Source organism: Numenius arquata, chromosome 12, assembly GCF_964106895.1.
Source record: "Numenius arquata chromosome 12, bNumArq3.hap1.1, whole genome shotgun sequence".
NCBI classification, from domain to species: Eukaryota; Metazoa; Chordata; class Aves; order Charadriiformes; family Scolopacidae; genus Numenius; species Numenius arquata.
In genome coordinates this window covers 34,606,818-34,628,274 of record NC_133587.1, presented here as the reverse complement: position 1 = coordinate 34,628,274, position 21,457 = coordinate 34,606,818, and the positions used below count along the sequence as shown (strand labels likewise).

The 21,457-nt window shown below is 36.1% G+C and overlaps 1 protein-coding gene across 1 annotated transcript in view; it reads left to right on the top strand.

Moving 5' to 3' along the window:
• Positions 1-20,939, top strand: part of DYNC2I1 (dynein 2 intermediate chain 1) — a 35,476-nt gene extending 14,537 nt beyond the window's left edge. Inside the window, 16 exon segments of the mRNA XM_074157634.1 lie at positions 885-1,080; positions 2,736-2,838; positions 5,584-5,713; positions 8,281-8,434; positions 8,800-8,858; positions 9,183-9,312; positions 10,201-10,373; positions 10,914-11,076; positions 13,239-13,352; positions 14,431-14,492; positions 15,558-15,609; positions 16,773-16,833; positions 17,074-17,170; positions 17,424-17,555; positions 19,097-19,320; positions 20,490-20,939. Of these exon segments, the coding sequence (XP_074013735.1) occupies positions 885-1,080; positions 2,736-2,838; positions 5,584-5,713; positions 8,281-8,434; positions 8,800-8,858; positions 9,183-9,312; positions 10,201-10,373; positions 10,914-11,076; positions 13,239-13,352; positions 14,431-14,492; positions 15,558-15,609; positions 16,773-16,833; positions 17,074-17,170; positions 17,424-17,555; positions 19,097-19,320; positions 20,490-20,661 (2,022 nt within the window). The 3' untranslated portion in view covers positions 20,662-20,939.
• Positions 20,940-21,457: the final 518 nt, after the last annotated feature.

Sequence of the window (21,457 nt, the reverse complement as noted above, 5' to 3'; positions counted from 1 at the left end):
TAAATAATGGGAGCAAGTAATCAATTTCAGGAAGGAAAAAAAGCTTCATTGTTTTTCATTGAAAAAAATATCATAGAAAAAAGGTATTGACACACATCAGTCCCTTCACTAGTTTATTTAATGGAACTCTTACTTTAAGCTCTTTTTTGTTTACTTTAAAGTTATTAAGACAGAAGAGTGTGTTGAATGTGCTTTCATTGGTAGCTGAACCAGCTACATCTTTGTTCAGTGAAACTAGAATTCCTCTCCGCTTACATTAGGAATGTTGTCCATGGTTGAGCTGTTCACTATAGTAGCCCTTTGCCACTCAGTGAAGAGAAGTGAGCATATTTAAGACTTATCATTTGCATTAGGTGATTATTTTAGCATGAGAGGAATTGTCTTAGTTAAGATAATTATTGAAGTATGAGCCTTGTGCATGGACTTGCAAACAGATAGTGTGGTAGTTAGGTAATTTTGAGCCTGCCATTGAAGGGCAACTTGTATTAAAAGTATCAAATAAACAACTTTATACATCTGTGAAGCTTTTATACAACTGAATCTGTCATTTTCTTTCTTTAAAGAACACATAATTCACCTGAACATGTAGTTCCTACTTTAGGATATTTAAAAAAAAAACCAAAAAGGAATCTATTTTGGGCACTGAAGAACAACACTAAGGAATTTTTCTTCACTTGATTAAAATGACCACACAATCAAGACATGCCATGTTCTTTCTATCAAACAGTTATTTTAAAATGCCTTTCAGTCAGAGGATTTATAGCCATCTGTAAGAGAATTTTATTTTTATTTTGACAGCATTTTATAGTTTCTTAGAAAAGATCTTGAAAAATATACCTATAATCCATGTTTATTAGTTACTGAAAGTCCAGTTACTTTTAAAGGATTATGAAGATGATTTTGATGATGATGAAGACAAAAGTGGTGAAGAAAGAGATGCAGAAGAAAACCTAAGGAAGATTCCGTTTTCCAGAACATCAGAAATTGAAGAAATTCAAAGAGCAATTAGTGCAGAAAATGATAGAATTTGTACTTCACTGCCAAAGAAAATTGAAAATGTACAAAAGGAGCCAATCATGGGTATGTGACTAGATACCAGTCTTTTTTTATTAAATGTATGAGTAACACATACAACTTCGGAGTAAACAGGCCACTTTTTCTAGAAGTCTGCCTAGAGGCAGAAATCTGGTCCTTTGGATGAGTCACTTAGGTTTGTGGGTAAGTACTGTAACTTGCACATTGCTAAAGAATGATTCAGAGGCATTACTAATCATTTAAAATGTGAAGTATAAAAATTTACAGACTGACATTTAATATGTCTTATTTTGGGTAACAGAAGGATATGAGAGTCTGGATTTTGAAAACTGGAGGAGTGCTAGAACAGTCTGGGGCTTCCGGTGATATTAAATCGCCTTTTTTTTAAAAAAGCTAAGTTGAAGCCACTGCTCTGGGTGGGAAGGTGAGAGAAATACAGATACTAGTTAAATATATAGTGTTATATCACTTTAAAATGCTTGCTTTTTTTTTTTTTTTTTTTTTTTTTCTGAAATGTGACTGTGGAATTATTCTCTTGTATTCAGTTGATCTGATACCTGTTAGTGCCAGACCTACTTATTTAACTAGCTACAGCTGTGATTCCCCTTTGTGCTCTCCACTTATGTGAATGTCAGTATAGAATCATTGTGTAAAAGAATCTTAAACAGCTTTTTACTCTAGTTCGTTCAAAGTTCATGCAGTCATGGAAGAATAGCATAGATTAGTTTCTGTAAGTCTTTACAGTATCAATAGATTTTTGGTTAAGTAGTCATTGCAGGTCAGAACCAATATACTGTAATATGAATATCTTCTTGCAGAAGATTTATGCAATTATTATTTTTTTTCTAATAAAAAATATTGAATCAATAAAATAATTCCATTAATGTTATAGATCTAACGAACAGGGTGGAATTCTAATATAGAATCATATTTTTAAATTCTGAATCGTAGCACTTACTACTTTATTGTAAATTATGCAGCACTCTCTTTTTTGATAAAATTTTGATCTTGTTTGGTTAAAATCGTTGTTGATCATTCTGGTAACGATTTTTAGAAGCTTAAAGACATTTTACAAGTATTATCTAAAAAGGCAGTCTTACTCTGAGGAAGTGAAACACTATTGGTCCTGACTGAAAGTTGGATATTAAGGTCAATTAGCTACCACCTAACCAGGAAAGGCAGTAAAATCGACATGACATCAGATGTTGTAGTCGTTCCATTAAAGCAACAAGTTTCAATGTTTTGCTTACTCTTCCAAGGGCATCAGTTAAGCTTGAGTTGATGAGTTTCTCAACTAGCTGTAGTGATGAATTCTTATTTAGAGGTGTAGCATGCACATGGTGAGTTTGATCTGATTTTAAATTGGTCATTGAGCGTTTTACTGTACACAGGGGAACAAAGGACTTGCTAATGGCAGGAGAAAGAAAGAGGCACTTTCTTCTAAAATAAAAATTACAATGGTCAGTCACTTTGAATTGGTTGATAAAGGACCATAATAAGGGAAAAATGCAGGCCCTTTACTGAAGTTAAGCATCTTATTGTACTGCTAATTGTGCTAGAGCACTTTGTGTAATGTGCAAACTAGTAACGTTTAGTAGCTGTGTCCTAATAAATCTGTTGCTTTTTAGATTTACTGCTTTACATTTTAATGCACTGTAAAGTGTGAATTATAACACTAATAATGTTTTATAATATCACAGAAAAACAATACCCTTCTGTCAGAAACTCTTTTTGTGGAATATTCATGGATTTTCAAATGGCAAACCAACGACAAAGTAGCCGAAGTATGGCTAGTAAGCAGAAGTAAGTGTATTTTAAATAATCCACCCAAAATGGCACCACACTATGTGAGATGTATTTTTTTTTTATTATATTTGAAATATGTGAATTTTATAATCTTGAGGATTTTAGAGCCAAATATTATTTTGTAAGCTCACAGTGTTTAGTACTCAAGTATATATAATTTACAGGCTTTGCTACATGCCATTTTATAACAGAAAGTTAACTATGTATCAACTTATGTGTATCATTTTATTACAGAATGAGTTGTCAGGATTGTCATTACTTTGTATTATTCTTCAGTCACTTAATTGGATATTGACCTATAGTACTAAAGAGCAAGCCTTTTAGCTGCTCTCAGGGCTCTACAGAACTGTAATTTCTTGAAATAATCAAGACTCTATATGGTACATACTGTTGCCAAAATAGCATGTTCCCATTCAGGGATAACACCAGTTGGTGTAAAAACATATTATTATTGATCTCAAATTGATCTAGATTTAAGACATCTAAGACAGCTCTGTATTAAAGAAACAAATTGATGTCTGTTTCTTGTGGAACTTGGCAGAAGCTCCAGATTTAACTGAAGCAATGTATTTATCTCCAATTTTTGTTACATCAATTGGATGCCTAAAGCAAAGATATTACGTTTTATTGATAATACTAGATTCCTCTGCTTCTTGGCTGCGTGTCAGTGGATAACCTTCACATAAGGGAGATTTTACCATCTACGCTAATTCACCTTCCCTAAATTTATATGCCCAAATTTTATGTGAGTTCATTGTCTAGGCTTCCTCCCTAGACAGTGGAGACAGATTAGGAAATTAAGGAAGGCATCTCTCTGAAGATTTGCCTTCTGAAATATTTGTCAGGCTCTACTAATTATGTCCTATGACTGATTATGACTATGTATAGAATTTTGTGTACATGCCAACAATGTATATAGCTTGTGAAGATAACGAGCATTTTCATGGAAAGATAAAGGGTTTGTGGAATTTAATGCTGTGATTAAATTGCTGCCAGTGAATAGACTGGAAGCATCCCATAAATGACCTGTGGCACTTTGGAGTTGTAAGTATTAATAAGAGGCTTATTAGTTTATTTTAAGGATTGGTCTACATGTATCATTAAGATTTGTAACTAGGAAGCAACTTTCATATATTTGAATTAGATCCCAGCAATCTGTGCCCACAGTATTTGTAAAGAGGTGGTGTATTAGGAAATAGAAGTAAAAATAAAATGTGGGTAAGAAAATGCAATACATATCATCAAGTGACAAAAATGAGATGTGAAAATTGTCCTTATGCATAGAGAAAAATCCAGCCTAAAATATCACAGGACAAATTCCAGCTCGTGTTGCTCCAGTCTTTTCCCTTTTCAAAGACTGTATTACTGAGAAGAAACTGCAACTAGAATATGCATCCGTTAAGACTCTTTAGATATGGAATTGCTACAGACCCATAATTGTATCTGGGTTGTATTTATATTAAGTATGTTAAAAAACCCTGAAAGTGCAAGAGAGAGAAAGGGAGACAACAACAATTTTCTCATTGTCAAGGAATCTCTACAGTAGCAAGAGCATGGAATTAACTTGTAAACATACATCTGTACGTAATTCAAGCAGTTAGCTCTTAAAATATCTTAACATTTTTATGACATTGAAGTAGAAAGATAGTTGTGTGAATTGTGACAAAGATTGTCTTTTCATTATCCACACATCCATACAAATGCTAGGAGTGGTAGGAATGCTTTTTAATTGTCGGAGTAAGATACAATATATGGAGGCAGACTTGTTTTCATATTAAGAATCAAAATATAATTTTATTTGTGAGCAAAGGTGAAAAAATTGAGGTAGGCAGAAAGTAAAAGGATTGGCAGTTGAGTTATTTTTTGTCATTCCAGCAGGGGAATTTAGGAAGATGGAAAGATTTGGTATTTCATAGGACAAAGAGATTCAGGTATCTCAAATAATGTACAATTTGCTAATCTTATTAAAAACAAAAAATAAAAGCGAAAAAATATGGTCTACCTCAATCTCAAGTACTCCTTTTCATACTATTTAGATCAATTATAGTCCATTAACTGATGGATTTTGGAGGCCTGCTTTTTGGGGAAGAGGTCAGTATTCATGTTAAGAATCAACAATAAATTCATTTAATGTATATATTTAGAAGATATTTTAAGATTGCTGCTATTGTTATTCTATTGTTACTTATTTCTGTAGTGATGTGGAGAGGTACAAGTTCAGGCAGCCTATTACCAGTGAAGGTCTTTCAAAATACATTTGCATAAGTCTAACAAAACCAGGACATTATAGATGATCTTTATAAAGCATGTACACGTATAGGTGATGTAAGTTAATAAGATTAATTTAGCAGACTTAGCCACCATTCTAACTATGGGAAGAAAAAGATATTCCTCTGTTACCTCACAGAACTGCTTTTGAATACTTAGGCAAGGTGATGGTGCTAGGCTTTGACAGTTTGGGTTTAATAAACCGCATAAGTTTGCCATTTGCAATCAATATTACATTTTCAAATGATATGATCATATGATAATTATCTCAGCATAACATTAAATGAGAATTCATAACAATATTATATGTACTTCTGTTAATATATTTTTATTTGTCAATTAATTTTGGTACAGCTTCAATTCACATAGATCAATGGATTGTTAGATCTCTGGTACTGTAGAAAATCAGGTTGTTTTTCTTTTGGAATACTGAATACTTGGTCTTAACCATTATTGTGTTTCTCCATTCTAAAGGAAACGGAGTTCGGAACTTCTCCCACTAATTGATCTGGACTTCTCAGTTAGTTTTTCCTTACTGGATTTGCCTCCTGTAAATGAGTATGACATGTATATCAGGAATTTTGGTAAAATGAACACTAAACAGGTGGGTAATAAATCTGTAGTAATATTTAAATCCTGAAAGTGCTGAATCTTGTTCTGGAAAATAATTTTCCTTACAAAAGATTTTCCTTAATTTTTCCTTACTAAAGCCAATAGGACTGTAAAGTAATAAATGATTAATTTTCATCTCTAAACCTTAATTACCATAAAGCAATGATATCAAAACTTTTGGCCAGACAGGCCATTTATTTTCTGTATTGGAAGAGGACTCTTGTTCTTTCCCCATCTTCTGCACCCCGAAAAAGAAGTCATCAGGCAAAATAGCCAGCAGGCCTGTGTGAATGAACAAGGAGCTGCTGGACAAGCTCGAGACCAAAAGGGAGGCCTATAGAGGGTGGAAGCAGGGACGGGTAGAATGGGCAGAATATAAAGAAACTGTCCGAGTGGCCAGGAACCAGATCAGGCAAGCGAAAGCCCAGGCAGAACTAAATCTAGCCAGGGACATCAAAAACAATAAGAAAAACTTCTATGGATATGTCAGGGACAAAGGCAGGACTAGGGAAGTTGTGGGCCCTCTCCAGAAGGAAATGGGAGACCTGGCCTCCCAGGATATGGATAAGGCTGAGCTACTGAACAACTTTTTTGCCTCAGTCTTCACCAGCAAGGGCTCTAACCACACTGCCCAAGTCACAGAAGGCAAAAACAAGGGCTCTGCGAATGAAGAACTACCCACAGTAGGAGAAGATCAGGTTCAAGACCTATTAAGGAACCTGAAGGTGCATAAGTCCATGGGACCTGATGAAATCCACCCTCGGGTCCTAAGGGAGCTGGCAGACGAAGTTGCTAAGCCGCTTTCCATCATATTTGAGAAATTGTGGCAATCTGGCGAAGTTCCCGCTGACTGGAAAAAGGGGAACGTAACCCCAGTATTCAAAAAAGGAAAAAAAGAAGACCCAGGGAACTATAGGCCAGTCAGCCTCACCTCTGTGCCTGGCAAGATCATGGAGCAGATCCTCCTGGAATCTCTGCTGAGGCACGTGGAAAATAAAGAGGTGATTTGAGACAGCCAGCGTGGCTTCACCAAGGGCAAATCGTGCCTGACAAATTTGGTGGCCTTTTACAATACTGCCACAGACTTGGTGGACAAGGGCAGAGCAACAGACGTCATCTACCTGGATTTATGCAAAGCGTTTGACACCGTCCCGCATGACATCCTGGTCTCAAAATTGGCAAGTCATGGGTTCGATGGATGGACCACTCGGTGGATAAGGAACTGGCTGAATGGCCGCACTCAAAGGGTTGTGGTCAATGGTTCAATGTCTAATTGGCGGCCAGTGACGAGTGGAGTTCCTCAGGGGTCGGTACTGGGACCAGTGCTGTTCAACATCTTTGTCGGAGACATGGACAGTGGGATAGAGTGCACCCTCAGCAAGTTTGCCAACGACACCAAGCTCGGTGGCACGGTCGACACGCTGGAGGGAAGGGATGCCATCCAGAGGGACCTGGACAGGCTTGAGAGATGGGCTCGTGCAAATTGCATGAAGTTCAACCAGGCCAAGTGCAGGGTCCTGCACCTGGGATGTGGCAATCCCAGGCACAAATACAGGTTGGGCGGAGAATGGCTGGAGAGCAGCCCTGAGGAGAAGGACTTGGGGGTGTTGGTGGATGAGAAGCTCAACATGAGCCGGCAATGTGCACTGGCAGCCCAGAAAGCCAAGCGAATCCTGGGCTGCATCAAGAGAAGTGTGTCCAGCAGGTTGCGGGAGGTGATTCTGCCCCTCTACTCTGCACTCGTGAGACCCCACCTGGAATACTGTGTCCAGCTTTGGAGTCCTCAACACAGGAAGGACACGGACCTGTTGGAACGGGTCCAGCGGAGGGCCACAAAGATGATCAGAGGGATGGAGCACCTCCCCTGTGAAGACAGGCTGAGAGAGCTGGGGTTGTTCAGCCTGGAGAAGAGAAGGCTCCGGGGAGACCTCATAGCAGCCTTCCAATATCTGAAGGGAGCCTACAGGAGAGCTGGAGAGGGACTCTTTCTCAGGAGATGTAGTGACAGGACAAGGGCTAATGGTTTTAAATTGAAAGAGGGGAGATTTAGATTAGATATTAGGAGGAAATTCTTTACTGTGAGGGTGGTGAAGCACTGGAACAGGTTGCCCAGGGAAGTTGTGGATGCCTCATCCCTGGAAGTGTTTAAGGCCAGGCTGGATGGAGCTTTGAGCAACCTGCTCTAGTGGAGGTGTCCCTGCCCATGGCAGGGGGGTTGGAACTAGATGATCTTTAAGGTCCCTTCCAACTCTAACCATTCTATGATTCTAAAGGACTTTCTGTATGTCGGTGGCTCACTGTCCCAAGCGTGCTGGTTTAGTGTTTATGCATCATGTAAGACGTTTTGTAGTTTTGCCGTAAGTCTGGCACTCTTGTGTGAAATGTGGCAAAATATGCATGCACAAAACAGTGACACTGTCAGTATGCTTATGTCTGAATTTACAAACAAAGAACTTGAGCATATCAGTTTTAAAATGACTGTTTAAGTTTTGTTCAGTTATGTGCTGTCATTCTTATCTGCATCACCCGTATATTGATCACTTCATTTTTCTACTTTAGGCATATGTTCAGTGTAACGAGGACAATCTTGAGAGAGACATTCAGACTGACGAAGTTGAGACGTTGGAGAAATGGACACAGCATCCAGGAGAAAGTGCCCTTGTATCTGGAGGTGAAGAACATTTTAATCTTACTCATTTATAGATGGATGTATGTAATCTTTCTTTTTTGTACCTATTAATTATCAGAATTTGTAAAGTGGCAGGATGCATTGGTACCAAACTGCTATAGGCACTCTGAATCCCCTTGGGGAGGGGTGGAGAATAAGTGGCAGAAATAGTTTCTTCCTTCTGGATTGCTGTTCCTGTTGGCAGAAGATATGATTCCCCAACAAACCTTGTTCTTCAGTACTGTTACTTCTGCTGAAGAGAAGTTGATTCCTGCCACTCTCCTCTTGCTTCAAAATTGCATCGTTTTTATGGTTTTCTTAACTGTTCCTCTTTTGAAACTTCAAATTTGGGTTTGGTTTTCATTTTCCCTTAGGTCCTACAAACAGCCAGAATATGTCAGTGAATGGAGCTCTAGCACCTAAAATTGATTCACAAAGATTAGCAAATTTCCTCCAGTCTGCTTGTCAGGTACACTTACGTACTTAATATCCCTTATGAGTTGTGTGCATAAGTATGCAGTATGATAGATCATTTGCAGTACTTGTTCTGACTAATTTAAATAAATTACTTAAATAATACTCATTATCAGTGAGATTCATCTCTCTGCAAAGGAATGGAACCAGAGCTGTGTACGTTCTTTGTCTGCAAAACTGTATTTGCAAAGATATGAAATTAACAGGAGAGTTGATAAAAGTGTATTAAATTAACTCACATACTTTAGAAAGTTACAAATAGCAAAGCTGAAAGATAAGACGACCCTTTTATTTCTATAAATGTAATTATGTTTGAAAGGTGATTGCTGTTTTGCTAGAGGAAGATCAAGTTGCAACACAACCCAGGTGGAAACTAAGATCTCGACAAACCAGTCTGTCTATTAGTGATAGCTGTTTCCAGTTAAATACTAACCAGCCATTCCTCCATGGTAAGGGAACTTTATTCTACACCTTTTAGTATACGGTGTGAACTCTTCTTCTTTATGCAAAATGCTTTTTTTCATGACTGAAGTGCAAACAGCATATATATACCCAGATATATAGATGATGTAAAGCCCACTTTTCTTTTAATTGTGCTAATCTTCTTGTAACTCTCTGTAGATTGTTTTCACACAGGGAACATAAGAGCATCATAGCTGCTGTGAAATCAGAAATATAGCTGGCGATTAGCATGCTAGAGGGGTGCCCTGGTTGTAAGTTCTTGCCCCTGCTGTTGGAGGGCCATCCCGAGGGGTGTAATTTCATTTAGGCTCTTTATGCTGACTGTAGGGCCAAAGTTGCAAATAAAGCAAGGTTATTGAACAGGGAGAATATAGCCTGGTATTTTTGAACTGCAGTTATATCTCCCCATATAAACAGTAGATGTTCAAATGAAAAGAAAAATGAAAAATAAAGCATCTGTAATTACGTTGGGAAGACCTATTATAATAAAACCATACGTATTCGAACATGAACACGAGATGAACAGAAAAAGCCTGGCTTGTGCTGTTTCCTGTTTGAAACTTAGCTTAATTTGCAGTATATATGCTGATGTCAGATCAGATTGGCTTGCTTATGCCCAGAATAATTATTCTATTAACTTCCTGGCTCTCTTCCTTTTTGCTTTCTACTTACTTCCAATTTTTTTGATTCCTTCTCTACTCCCTCCTTTGTTTCTTGTATAGCATCAAAACCAACCCACCGCTAATAGAAATATTCTTCATAATTATGTCTTAGCTCCTTTGGTTGTTGCTATAGCAGGTAAATATGCTTTTTCATCTGCAGTGAGTTTACTTTTTTATTTATTGTTCTTCGTTCTTGATTTTTTAATGGTTTAGGCCGAAAAATATCCTGCCTATATGTCTCTCAAGTTCAGAGGCAGACACTACTTTCTGTTCATGGATTACCTGAAAAGGCAGGTGATGGTTTACTGAACAGAAAGAGCATCATATGTGTTTGGAACATCTGGCAGCCCTCCAGTCCTCAGAAAGTATTAATATGTGACTCAAAGGTATGTTTTAATAACATTGTACCTTTTCCCTTTGAATAAAAGGCTTAATTATGTGTATTTTGTTCTCTTGCTGCAATATATGCCATCTTGTGACAAACACATTTGAAGATAGTGAGCACTATTCTCATTCCATTTTGTGCTTCGGTACTAGAATGTAGTGATGATCATAGTGGTTTTTTGGGTTTTGTTTTGTTTTTTTTTTTTTATTTTGAATCCATTTCATAGTTGAAGAGTGAATGGAAGTAAAACAGCTGGTTCAGATGTTGTCAGAACTTCTCTCTACCCATCACTGTCATACAGTTGAATCACCCCCTTTAGCTTTGTGGCAGGAGATGCAGATTATACAATTGTCTTGAAAATGAAAGTTTACTAAAGTCTTGTATCGTACTTCCCTTTTAAATAAATCGTTCTTTTGCCACAAACACCTGTAATTTGTCTTTTCTGGATTTGCATGTCTAGGAAGAACAAACATATATCAGGCTTATCAAATCATTAGCCTTTATGATAACATCAACCGTGCATCTTTTTACTCCTTAACAGGTGATATGTTGCTGCTTTAGTCCCCATAAACCAACATTAGTTTTTGCTGGAACAGTAGATGGTTCATTGTTGGTGTGGGATCTTCGAGAAGACTCAAGAATGCACCCTCATATGATGATCAGTGAAACTGACTGGATGTTTAGAGTTCCAACATTTTCCACTGGTTAGTGTCTATACATTCTGATTAGTCATTTTGTAGGCAGTGAAACAGTTCCACTACTAATTCTTCTAAGAACGCTCTTTCTCGGTAGCCTAGTTTAGGCAGTATATTTAGTCTAGTATAAATTGCCAATCTGTAATAGCTGTACAGAAATGTAAGCCAGCTCAATATGCATCAAGCAGTGAGAATAGAGAGGTGGACCAGATGTAGAACCTAATGAGCGTTGTAATATTAAAATGGACTACTTGACTACTACCTCATCTGAAATTTTTAGCTTAGTCAATTTTCATCATGTCATCTCCCTTAATATAACCTACATTTCTTTTTTGTCTACATCTAAACACACATATGAAGATGTATTTTTAAAAAATCAGAGTAATTAAAGAATGTAAAACATAACTTTTCAATCATTTAAAAGTCACAATTTGTACAAATTGTCACCTAAATCTTGATGTTTCTATAAGATTGTATGCAAGATCCAAGTGTATAAATGCATAACTTCTGTTAGAATCAGTGCAGTGCTACTCTGTGGGATCTAGAGAGCTGTTCATGTCATCCTAATGTAGATATCTGTATATGGTTTGCTGGATTGATTGTATTGATTAGATTTAGTTCACTTACAGATATTACAAAGCTCTAGATACCACGTAGATATGGTAATGTAGAAACCATTTTAAGTGTCTTAATCTCTGGTCTGAATCTCACCCTTATGCATTTCTAAAATTCCACTTACGTAACTTCATTACGTCTGGACTGTATCTAGATACACTAAAAGTTGAGTCAGGATTGTGGGTTTTTATTGCCAATTTATCAATTATTGTAGCAATGTAAGGTTTAGAAATTTGTCATATTTCTCATTCATTACATATACAACTGTATTTTTATGATACTATTGGTTCAGTGTATATGAGGATCACATCATTTGAAAACAAGTAGTCTGTGAAGGCTAGATGTCAGAGGTGATCTCTCTAATGGAGTAAGTTGAATTCTGACTTGCACAGTCAGCAGTCAGTTACTTTTAGTCTTTTGTTGAAGAGATTCTGAAGCTATGACTGAACTATGGGGCCCAAAAGCTCTCTGGTTGATATCTCTAGAAATGCACCAATTGCATGTTGGAGCAAAACCTGGACATACTTTTTCCTGTCATCCAGCTTGTCACATGAACAAAATCTCAAGCATTGTGGCCCGTTAGGAGCTACAGCATGCTCTTTCCAGGTTCTTAATGGTTCTTATTGTAAATAATTTTATTATTGCAAAATAAATCCTTCTATATGTATTTTTCCTTTTTTTGTGTGTGCAGGTGCTAACGTTTAACTAACACTGGGGTATTAATATTTTTCTAAAAAAACCCACCACACACTTGCACAAAATCCTCTTGTTCGCAAGTGTATCTAATTGCAGTGGCCATGTAAAAATAAACTTTAGTTGCTTGGTAGACTTTTAATTTTTTCAGTAGATCAAAGATGCTTGGTCCTGTGTTGCGCAACGGGCTACTCTTCAAATGCGTGTATACAGTTTCATGTAGTTGTTTATATAAGCAAACAGGTTTTAATGCTGTGTACTTAGGAAGCTTTATGCCTTTGGTTTTAAATGAGATTAAGTTCAGTGCACAGGGCAAGTCCAGAAATCAAGAGTATCTGACAAAGAATACATATTGAAATTGCTTTAAATATACATTTATTTTAAAATGTTATTAAAACGTAAATACATATTTTCTTGTGGTGAATTTTTTGTTTTGGGGTAGTTACTTTCTCTTAAAAGTAAATTTTCAATTTTGTCTTTTCTATAGTAAGCAGTGATTTATTTCTACCTCTGTTGTTTATGGAGCTTGAAATTAACATAATTCTTTTCATGGTAACCCTGAAATGGCAGATTTTAATGAAATGTCTGGTACAGTGGCATAAATGGTGCAGCAGTCATTTGGGAAATGAGAAGTAAATACAAATGGTGAAATATTGATTTATCTAGTAGTATGTTGTTAATTTAGGAAACAGTTTGCAGAATTGTATTTGAGACTTTTACAAAGTAATTCTTTATAAAGTTCATTATTTGCCATTCTTTCTTTGTAATCATCATTCTTGCATAAGCTGAAAAGTGATTAGGGTTTTGTTGTTGTTTTTCTTGAGAATAATATAGTGGTTAACTTCTATTATCCTTCATTACAGATGGCATTCTAAACTCAGTAAACCACACCTCTCCTATACTAGCAGTGGAACCTGTCTCAACCTCCCTCTATGCTGATCAGAATTATGGGCTCTCAGGCCTCTCTTTTCAGGAGGGTATGTACGTAAGCTGCTCTTCAAAGCATCAGTATATCTGAGTCTTTCATTACATGTCTAGTAAAACAAACGTATCATAGCCAAAATTCGGTTTATAATTATATTCTGCCTCTTAAGCTGTCTGTAGTATCAATTGCATAGAGCATTCATGTGTGTTTTCTGCACTCGTTATTTAATGTTCATTCAGTGCAGCTTCACAACAGATGTGGGTGCATGCTTGTTGTAATATCTGTTCTCAAGACACTGTCGTGTTCTTCCATGATAAAGCAAGTTATCATTCAAAAACTGCCTTTAGAGAAGTCTTAGTGCTTCTACAATGTCTGAAAAAAGCCTGTCTGAATCACTGGAACAACTTGCTTATGTATGAAAGTACTTAAAATGTGTGACTGTACTTGGTGGTTATTCCTGTGCCTTTGGCCTAATTTTTTACGACCAACCTTTGCAAAGAAATTTTAATCCTCATGCCCCCAAATTCTCAGTCAATCTGCTAGAGGAGACATTATTACTTCCATTGCAAACTTCCACTTTGAAATCCAGAGTAGCCCAAAGAAATGTGCTGCATATTGCAAGTTTTACAAGATTTCACCTATTGCACTTTATGTTCTGTTCCAAAGTCCATGCAGAATCCAGGTATTTTAAAAGATGCAGACAGAAATCATCTGCCTTTCTGGTAGGAAAAATGGAACTTACTAGAATAGACAGAGATACAGAATGGATTATTTCAGTTGGAAGGGACCTACAATGATCATCTAGTCCAGCTGCCTGACCACTTCAGGGCTGACCAATTTAAAGCATGTTGTTAAGCTCATTGTCCCAAATGCCTCTTAAACACTGCCAGGGTTGGGGCATCGACCACCTCTCTAGGAAGCCTGTTACAGCGTTTGACCACTCTCTCTTGGTAAAGAAAGTTTCATGCCTTTTTCATCTTTGGTAGAATTAGGGCACTTTCCCTTTTTATGCAGCTGGAGATCATAGAAGTTTCAGGGAATGTATTAACCTAGGAGATGTTTCAAATCCTTTGATACTGTTCAGGATGAAGTCAGTGTGCAAATACAAATTGTTACTATTCCTTTCATAGAAGTGTCAGGCCCTCCATTTCAGATAGCTTCAATGGATGAAAATGGAATCCTCAATATGTGGGTGAGTAATATATGTATAAAAAGAGAGAGTATCATGGGTTGGAGTAACAAAATACTTCTTCAAATATAGCAACCCAAGTCTGGGATTTCTGATGAGCATTTCCTCCCTGAGAAGTACAGCAACACTAGCCATTCTGTTGGAATTCTCCTCAAAATTTTTGACCTTACTCCCTAATGCCATGATATTATCCTTAGGCAAAACTGTTAACAGGTACATGAATTCATGAAAACAGGCAATCAGTAGTTTGCTTCACAGGAATATGTTAACATATTTTTATTAATTGAATAATAGACCTCAGTCCTCTTTCACCCACCTACTTTATTTTATTTGAATCACAGTGGTATCAGAGACTGTACTGAATGTACGTGAGAAATTACATTCATAATTTATATAAAATAAATGTTCAAGAGGCAAAATGTGAAAATCTGTGGATAAGATTACCCTGCCTAAAATGTGAGAGTCAGGTAAGAACCAGGGCTGTTGCTCTTCATTGCTGTCCTGACAAATCTTTCTATCAGATGTTTTCAGTCATTTTCTGATACAGCTTTGGCCCAGCTGCTGAACCTGTTGTTTACATCTGAATTGATCTTGCTTGAGGAACCGAATGGCTCATTGAATGCTAAGGGGATAAAAGTATTTCCGTTCTGTATCACTAGTTAAGTCCCTTAAATCTCTAAGTAACTTTAGTAGCAACAGATTCAGGCCAAATGATCTAGCCTTTCTATTTCATGAATACCAACAAGCACAGGAAACTTTTTTTGGGTGTTTAGGGTGGTTTTTTTGTGACCCGCCAAACTTAATAAGATGCCAGTTAGCAATTAACTGTCAAATGTAACTTCTCCTATTCTGCTTTCCAGCAGGGAATGTCCAGCGGGCATGCAAAGCTATTTTTAGCATTGCAGACATTGTGAGGGGATAGAGAACCTACCTGTAATCATTGTACTGTTAGACCTACCTATCTAAATGTTCCTTTGGAGTTATGTCATACATTATTACAACTAGTTAAAAAATGTTAAAGTCTGGTAAGTATTTATTGCTTATTAATGTTAAATATTGACTTTTCAGGTAGTCGTTGAATTACAAAAAGTGGATTTAGCTGGTTCGCAAACTGATTTAGGTGAGTACTTTAATTAGAGGTAGAATAAAGTGCTTGAATTTTGAGATTATGACGTTAGAAGAGAGAGGAAGAGTCAGTGATGACAAAAAATACTTTAGAAGGTGGCAAAATTACTGAGGAAAAGATTAATTCTGAGTAGGACATATATTTGATATTTGGCATTATTGGTTAGGTATCATGAGGGTTATTTTCACTGCTGTCTGAGTCTCACCTGCTAATTCTGTATTGGTAATTGCCACCACAGACAACCACATTTCTTATAAAGTCAAAGCAGATTTCTGTCCCCTCAACAGCTTTTTTTCAAAGAATATGAGATTTTATGTCCTTCTCGGTCCTCCTGTTCTTTCTTTAGTTTTAACCAATCTGTTTTAATGCTTTTGTTGTTGCCAATATTCAATTTTGATAATTGTCTTGCAAGTTCTTTTTTGGGAAAGGTATTTAATTTGGGATAAGAAAAACGTTTCTGTGAAAAAAGTAAAGAACTAAGTCCATTCAGCTCTTCTTGAGATATGTGAATGACAAAAATTAGATTTTTTGTTCTTTGAACAAATTTAGACTTACATACTTACCTAATTGGAAAAGGCTGTGATTAAAATCTGCATACATTTTAAAATACAGGTATAAAAAATGAAATAATGCTAACAAAATAGAATTTTTGGTCAATTTTCTAATTTAGGAGCTCGTGTGCAATGTCTGGCTATATTTAGCTGCTAAAGCTGGGTATTATGTCTGTGGAGAGGGACATTTTAAAGCTGTGGTCGTGTGTTGACATAGTTTTACTGCCACCAGCAATCATTTTTTTCATCTTCCAAAAATTCTTGTGTTTGAAGGATTTGAATTATTGATGTTATTCTGTATTATTATAGTCTCTCATTACTATAATTCATTATCAAAGATCCAAGTGACGTAAACGTGCATTTTCACCATTCATAGAACTAAGTTTTATAAATTAATATTACAGGATGTTATATGCATCCTGTAAAAATAAAACAAATGTATAATCATGTTTCCCTTTCTCTGTCCTCTTTCTTTGATTCATGTCAAAGATTACAGCTCCTCAGATTTGAATTCTGAAGTATTAGCTTAGGTTTTTATTTGATGGTAGCACTTTCTTAATGCAAAGTGCTTAAATCAGTTTAAATAATTATTTTATGTAATTTTAGGTTTAATTCCTGGAGGGAAAGTGAAGTTAGTACATAGCTCTACTATGGAATTGAATAACAGGTAAGAAAGCAGGAGTATTTAGATTTTACACATGTATCTCACAAAGATGTTTTTTCCTATACTTTATTTGTTTGCTGTTATGTAAGATATATTTAACAACATTTTCTGTAGTTGTTTGGATTTCTTTTAATATACAGTTAGTCATAGACTTTTTAGATCAAGAGTTTCCATATGTACTTGCATAGCTTTAGGAGACAACGTCCTGTATTTATGTCATCTTTTACCTTTACGTTTTCCTAGCCTTTTCCCAAAGGATGTGCGCCAGAGGATGCCCCAGACACTGACTATTAAATTTCTGTCTTCTAATCCTAATCATTTCATTGTTGGAACAAACATTGTGAGTAATGTGCTGAAATTTGTCTTGTTACTTTTTATTTTGGAAGCTGTGCCACTTGGAATTTTACCAGTAGACTGTATATAAAATTTATAATTTGAGACTATTATTAAAATCTGTTAGCTATTAAAATTTTTTAGCTATTAAGGATCTTCTAAGGTGGCAGCTCTGTGAATTATTTAACTTTTTCTTGTAATATTGATAATGCAAATTTTGTTTTCTTTTGTTTAGTTCATTTTCTTTTTATTGTTCATAGGGGCTGGTAGGCCACGGTACAAGACATGATTTAAAAGTTCTTCCAAAGCTATTCAGACCTCAGGAAAGCGGACTGAGGTCAATAAGCATCAACACAATTGACTTCTTCCCTTTTGGAAAGCCACTATTTCTGGTATGAAAACGTTTTAATATAATAAAAGTTTCATTTTTTTAATTACCTGCTGAGGGAGAATTTCTAATTTGACGTATTTAACTAGATGTTATAGATGATTTACCTCACTAATTGAAATCTGCCATGAAGGGTGGCAACAAGTCTTATGTCCTGGTGTTTGAACTTTGCTTATGTAGAAGGTGGACGATCTGGCTCACAGAAACAAATGGCAATCTCACTTCAGCCTTGTAACTTATTCTTTGTTTTTACGGAAATTCATTGCAAGCAGGTCTTCTGCTTTTAATGAAGCCTCAGCTCTTTCTCACTCTTATCGTACCTCTCTTAGTGACATAATCATTTCGGAGACAAATTACCTGTATTTCTGTGAAATAAAGGTCTGTGGGGCAGCTCTGGGCATTCCCTGCTTTCCTTTCCTCTCCACATCAGGCACACCCTGGGGTCTGCCTGGCAGTGCACAGCGTGGTCAGGTGTGGTCAAACCTGCCCCCAGCAGAACACACCCACTGGTTTTATCTGTCTCCCTTGTGAAAGTTTATTCAATGCAAGTTGAATCTAGCTTTGGATTTTCCATCTGCTTATCCTTGCCTATATTTGTACTTGATCCTCTCTTAAAAATGCTTTCTTTCTAAATTTGCCATAATTTACATCACTCCATTGGGATTGCCTAAGGTATAAAATGGATGTGTTTGGCTACAGTGTACGTAGTTTGAGTCAACACTGCACACTCAGAACTTTCTTTTGCCAGTGTGGATGTTTTAACCTTTTTCTCAAATGCATTTATTTAGAGGGATACTGACTTCTACAAGGTTGTATCTGCAGAGTCCTTTTAAATGTAAGCACAATTTGCAAAGTCAGTGTAAAAAGTCGTCATAATTTGAAAATTTCAGGAAGCCTTCCTGATGTAGAGATGGCCTAGGGTAGTAAGAAAAGTTCTTTTCTATTTTCATAGAGTATTTTCTTTTGTACCTGGATTAGAGTAAACTTATAAATCTTATACTAGGCAAGACAAAGGTTATAAAATATTTGGAAGCAGTGACATCTGCCCATCTTTGGATTTAGCTGTTCATTATGAATCAGTTTAATATCATTATACTGTTAAGCACAGCATGTCCTTCTGAAAGCTATCCTTGGTTTTAAAGATTACATGTGTCACTAAGTAGCTGCCTGAACTGGTCTCCAGGCCCTGACCTCGCCCCAGTTCAGACTACTGTCAAGTTGTGGTGGATCATAGTATTAGTGAAATTGATAGTTTGAACAGGATAGTTTAAAAGGAACAGGATAGTTTAAAACAGGAAATTGGGACTTCGTCCCAGGATTAGTGCATTAGATTCCTCTAGTATGTTCAGTACGGAGGTACTGCTTTTGAACTAAAATTTACATTGAAAGTTAAAGTCTGGATAGTCCATGACAGAGATGTGCCACTTGAGTCAGATAACTAATTTTATTTATATATCTAATATTCTCAGAAATTGAATTGCAATTTTTGTGCTGCTTAGTTTGTTTTGGTCCCAGGAAGTTCTTTCTTTTTGGACTATGGTATAGGTTGGCTGTTCAGATGGAAGTATTAGATTACATCAAATGACATCGGAGTATCCCCTCATGCAGTGGAACAACAGCACAAATGGCCGGCCAATTATTGCCCTGCAGTGGGCTTTAACAAGACCTGCTGTGTTTTTTGTCCTGGATGCATCATCTAATATTTACATTTGGGATCTTCTGGAAAATGATTTGCTGCCTGTGGCAAAGCAGACCATTCCATCAGAGAAGTAAGTACACTACATTATTTTTAACAAAATATTAACATTATCATCATCTACATTGATGATACATGGTGATGATACTCTATAATCTACATGATTAGAGTTTGGATGGTTTTTTTTTTGCCTGACTTGAAATCTTCATTAGAATTTCCTTTTCTAGCTATATTTTTAAACTGTTGGAGGTGTGGAAAGAGACTATAGCGAGCTAAATTTTAGTTTACCTTATTTACTTATGATTTCATACAGTCTGATAAAGGAGAAATAATGTTAGTCTAAATCAAAATCAGATATGTTGTTATCAGTTGGGACAGATGTCTGTACATGGAGCAGTTGCTGTTTATATGAAGAGAAAAAAATCTGTTCCCACTAAAATTATTGGACTGCTTAAGGTCAAAGATAGCTTTGCTGGATCAGAATCAACCCCTAAAATAGGCAAGATATGTTGGACAACGTTTTAAAATGCCTATATATAGTATGGTTACTAATATAAAGAAATAATAATATTGTGTTCATTGTCACAAAGCAAACAAGAATATTTTTGGCTAGCACGTATTCACCAAGACTCTCAATAACTGTTCCTGTTGTCAGTGTGGAGATCTGGGTATCCTGTAGATTGATACAGAAGAGCAGTTTAATTTAGCCTGTCTGAATAATAGCCTTGAGGATTCTCTTTCCTCCCTGACGGGAGCCCTACAGGGAGACTCTGTTTCCCTGAGCTTAAGTTAGTTTTGGTGAACATCCCTCTAACTAAAAGTTTTCCTTGTCGCCTCAAACTATAGCAAAGTGCTGCTAGTTTGGGGAAAAAAAATATAATTTTTTAAATTGCTACAATGTACTGGAAAATACCATTAAAATAGTTCATTTTTATGAGCTTGAAATAATTTTTAAGTTATGATTAGAAATCTCTGAAAATTAGGAATCTGTGAATCTGAATCATAAATTTTTGTTATGATTAGGGGAAGAAATTATGTTATGTTTATATTAAATGATTGCAATTGGTAAAAAGCTAAAGAACATTCTGGGACTTGAAATAGTGAGGACTGTTACACTGTGATGAGCAGAAAAAAAGAATCATGTAGTTACCTATAAGTAGCCTGCTAAAAACACATTTGAAAACACCAGTTTCTATTAATATTGCCTTGATTAAAAACACTCCCCCATTCTTTTGATTTCAGTGTTGTGACTATGACTCTGCTGGGAGAACCAGAAAAACCAAATGGATTGTTAGGGATTGCACTGGCCAAAGAATGTGGACAGATAGACATTCAGTATGTAAAGAAGAAGTGGGCATTACCTCAGCCAGAGGAATCGGAAAAACTACATTTGCTTTTATTGCAGTCTTTTTAGAACTGCACCTCTTTGGCTGTACAAATTGTTGTAAAATATTTAGATTATTTTTGACTGTAATGAGAAGTTTTATAATGTAATTTTGTATTTGTATATAACTTGTATATATTTTAAAGAGTATCAGTACAGTATTTCATCTGAAACCATATATTTTATCACAAAAATGGCGGAACCAAATTTAGCATTATTGTACTCAAAAAGATGAACTGTATTTCATTATTGAATATTGTAGATGTATATATTTTCACAAAAATACTGAAAATATATTGCGATAAATTAAGCTGCTGTTTCTCATTATTCTGCTCTGAAGTAAATGATAGGAGTCCTTTGTCTACTGAGCATAAAGTTGTGCCTCTGTAGGCAACCTTAAATGTATGGAGACTTTGACCTCTGCGCCTTTTAAACACTAACACTTGGTAAAACTTTCTTATATCTACCTAAAAACAGTATGCAAACTCATCAGAATACAAAATTACCTCACATGATATCTTACGTCTGATTTGACCCTGAAACATCGCAAAAGGAATACCTGACTGACTCGAGCTGTCCTGACATGTACATTACATGTTTGGATCAAACTATCTAAACAATACGCTTGTGAGATTTACTGAAATTCTAAATCCTTCAGGTTTTCTGATGTAAAACAGAAAATACTGGCCTGTTTAATCCTGCAAATCATTCCCAAAGCTCTTGTAGTGAGGAAGAGGCTAGTTGTCTATAATATTATTCTAATTTTTATATGCTGTTGTTAAAAGTTTGGACCAAGACCAACACAGAAAATGTCTAACTTTTGTAG